The sequence below is a fragment of the Poromitra crassiceps genome (genome assembly GCF_964638095.1).
Source record: "Poromitra crassiceps genome assembly, chromosome: 18".
NCBI lineage: Eukaryota > Metazoa > Chordata > Actinopteri > Beryciformes > Melamphaidae > Poromitra > Poromitra crassiceps.
The window spans coordinates 29,800,441-29,804,069 of record NC_139636.1 but is presented as its reverse complement, the minus strand read 5'-3'; the positions used below and the strand labels follow the sequence as shown (position 1 = coordinate 29,804,069).

Here is a 3,629-nt window from a genome sequence, read left to right as displayed (position 1 = left end):
ACGAGCTGGTAACTGTGTCACAGCTACCACTCAGGAATGGTTTATCATACCAAAATATCATCTACAGACATGTAACATATCAAAAATCATAAGCAAGTTTTGCCACCTCGAGTGGCACCGGAATCTGGTCTGCCCCGTGGACTACATTGCTTCATGGCCTGGCTGACTATAATGACTATAACTGCCACTCATCCATCCATCCACCCACAGTCATGCAAACATTTCTGTCTCTAGGTGAAGAATGTTGGAGGGAAAGACACCACCGCTCGGCTGACCATGTTGTCCAAGGCTGTGACTTACAACTCTCTCCACCGGGGGGAGTGCCAGAGGCGCACAGCCAGCATCATTGTGCCAGCTGACAAAAGTAAGCTTTGCCTGAGACTTGGACTTGGTCAGTCCAAGTTTCTCTCTAACGTCACTGTGCCCTCTCTCATAAAGGGCACATTCAACCTTTTCCTTCTGTAACACCAACAGCACACGTTCAAGCTGATGTACTGTTCTGTTTGTTGTCCTAATCATGGTGTGTGTGTGTGTGTGTGTGTGTGTGTGTGTGTGTGTGTGTGTGTGTGTGTGCATGTGCGTGTGCGTGCGTGCGTGTGTGTTTAGCCCACAGAGAGGTGCTGCGTCTGCGTTACGACCAATACGCGGCGTGCGTCTCGGAGCACCATGTGATCAGGGTGAACGCCATGCTTGAGGCCTCCGGACAGAACGAGCCCCTCATGGACAAGGTCGACATCCCACTGAGCATGCCTGAAGTGCAGGTCCAGGTGGGTGCACACTGAGCATGCCCAGATAGTGTGGTTGGTTTTATGGGCTCAGCCTTTATAGGTGTCGAATGACAGATGTTTAGAAGCCCGTCTACAGCAGTGCCCCCCAAAAAATATATACAGTATAATAAAATAAATACAAATTAAAAATCTGGGGACCCATTTTTTACAAAGGACAAAACCCATCACGACCCAGGTCTTATCTATTATAAATCGTGAGAAGAGCAAATTTGTGCATAAATGAATGTCCCTGACTATTTTACTGCTATTTCCGCATCACCTTATCTTGAATAGGTACTGTAAACCAGCAATTTTGAAGAAATATGTGTTTGATAATTCACAACTTTGTTTTATGTATGTGTTACTGAAAACATACTTTACACATGTAGGCTGAGTTAACAGGCCATCTCATTGTTTAACTTCCTCTCATCAGTAAAACAATACACATTTTAAATAAAAGACCATGGAACAATTTCTGCTCATTTATTTGGCGACCCAGAGAAATCTCCTGTGCCCTACCTGTGGCTCCTGAGTCTTTGGGATTGACTGATCTAGAGCTCTCTCGTCCTGCTCCAGGTGTCTGAATGACTGATCTAGAGCTCTCTCCTCCCGCTCCAGGTGTCTGAATGACTGATCTAGAGCTCTCTCCTCCCGCTCCAGGTGTCTGAATGACTGATCTAGAGCTCTCTCCTCCCGCTCCAGGTGTCTGAATGACTGATCTAGAGCTCTCTCCTCCCGCTCCAGGTGTCTGAATGACTGATCTAGAGCTTTCTCCTCCCGCTCCAGGTGTCTGGCAAGGCGGTTGTCTACCAACAAGTGACGGCCCACATGTCCTTCACCAACCCTCTGCCAGTCCAGCTGAGAGGAGGCGTGTTCACTGTGGAGGGGGCGGGCCTGCTCTCTGCCACTGAGATCCCTGTTCGGTAAGTTCTGAGTCAGTCACACTCACCTGTGGCTGACTCATCTGTGGCTGACTCACCTGTGGCTGGGGGGGGGGGTGAAGGAACTATTCACATCATTACACAAACTGTGCTTTTCACTGTGTCCATATACATACTGTACGTCCAGCCATTAGATAGACATGAAGGTCAGATCTGGCCTATTAAGATCTAAAATGCCATCTAGTGCCTGTTGTCCACCTTAATGTTAGAGTAGTCAAATGATCAACTATACATTTCAATTTAAACACAGTTTAAACACACTTACACACACCTGCCAATCCTCTTTAACCCCTGAGTATGCCCCACCTTCCAATCCTATTTAACCCCTGAGTATACACACGACAATAAACATGCAAATATATATAGAGATATACTATTTAAAAAAGTTCACTCCCCTGAGTTAAACCTGTTAGATTTTGAAGAAGGTGCCATACTTGAATTTCTTTTTGATAACATCTTTGCTTTTTCCGAATATATCTCTCATGCGTGGGATAGGAGGAAAAAGATGACATATGATAGATAATTCATATATTTTACTTAATACACATTGTAGTTAAATCTGTGTTTTGCTGCTGATGCCGCGTGCTGCTGTGTGTGTGTTTGTACGGTTTTGTATTGTTCAAGCACCGTAATAGATATGGAAATAACTGTATGTTGATGTGTCTGATAATCCCATGTGGGATGGGTCATGTAAATTGTCCTGACACGTAAATAAAATTTTCATTCATTCATTCATTCATGCAAACATTTCGGCTCCCCCATCAGTGATGTAGTTCCACCCTTGGGTCAGTCAGTGATTCCTGCTTTACCACTGATTCATTGTCAATGCTGCCCCCTAGCAGCAGAAAGTCGACATTACAGTGTCACTAACAGTTCCCCCTTTGGTGGAGGACAACTAGAGGATGCCACTGATCGCTCTTCCATCCTTCTTCCTGCATCCTTATCCCTCTCTCCATCCTCAATTTCATCATCTCCTTCTTCACCTCCTATTTCCCAAGAAGCTCTCAGTCTCAGTGTTTCATATCCAAACAACCTCAATAAGCATGTATGTCTCTCCTTCTTCTCTCCTATCTCCTCTCTCTCTGCCTGTCTCTCCCTCTCTCAGTGGTGATATTGCCCCCGGTCAGACGATGCAGGTCAGTTTCTCCTTCACTCCCGTGCGGCATGGAGTGAGGAAGCTCCTGGTGGACTTTGACTCCGACAGGCTGAGGGACGTGAAGGGCGTCGCCACCCTGCTCGTCCACAAGAGGGCGCCGCGCATCCCCATCAACATGTTCGGGTGGGATGAACACCTGTTGAGTTGAGCGAATGTGTCTGTGCTGGCTCTTCTCTGGCCATGAGGGGCAGCCAGCTAAGAACTTGAGATCAGGGGGCTGCTGCCTCTATACTGTATATATACTCCAGCTCCAGACACTTGGAGACTCTAAGCCCTACTCAGGAGCCACATTGACACCAAAGTTTGTTGAAAGAGCCGCAATCCACAAAAAGTCCCTTTCCTGCCTTTGTTTTTGTTGTTTTATATTCGTATTTATGTATTTTAAGTAGGACTTAAAAGAGCCACAACTACCCATAAAGGGTAGCTCTAGAGCCTCGGGTTGAGTGTCACTGAGTTTAGAGTCTAAAGCAACTCTGAAGCAGCTGCCAGCTTGTATAGTGACTACACACATCCAATGAAGACACTTTGCTGTTTCCTTCATTTTTGCTGTTACCTACTATTATATAACAACGACATGTGATATTTCTGTGTGAAACCTCTTAATGTGACTGAATGTAATATCATATAATGTGATGTCTATGTTTCATCACCTGCATTTAAAAATGGCACAACCTGCCCCACTGAACGGCATCGCTCATATTGAATCGCACATTACTTTCTGAGCTGAAAAGCTCCAGAAATGATGACAATCCATTAGGGTATGTC

At 45.6% G+C, this 3,629-nt stretch overlaps 1 protein-coding gene across 1 annotated transcript in view; it reads left to right on the top strand.

The window, feature by feature from the left end:
- Positions 1-3,194, top strand: part of tgm2l (transglutaminase 2, like) — a 15,814-nt gene extending 12,620 nt beyond the window's left edge. The window contains exons 12-15 of the mRNA XM_083654495.1: positions 235-364; positions 607-767; positions 1,554-1,690; positions 2,814-3,194. Of these exons, the coding sequence (XP_083510621.1) occupies positions 235-364; positions 607-767; positions 1,554-1,690; positions 2,814-3,012 (627 nt within the window). The 3' untranslated portion in view covers positions 3,013-3,194. The remainder of the gene's footprint in view (positions 1-234; positions 365-606; positions 768-1,553; positions 1,691-2,813) is intronic.
- The last annotated feature ends 435 nt before the right edge of the window (positions 3,195-3,629 follow it).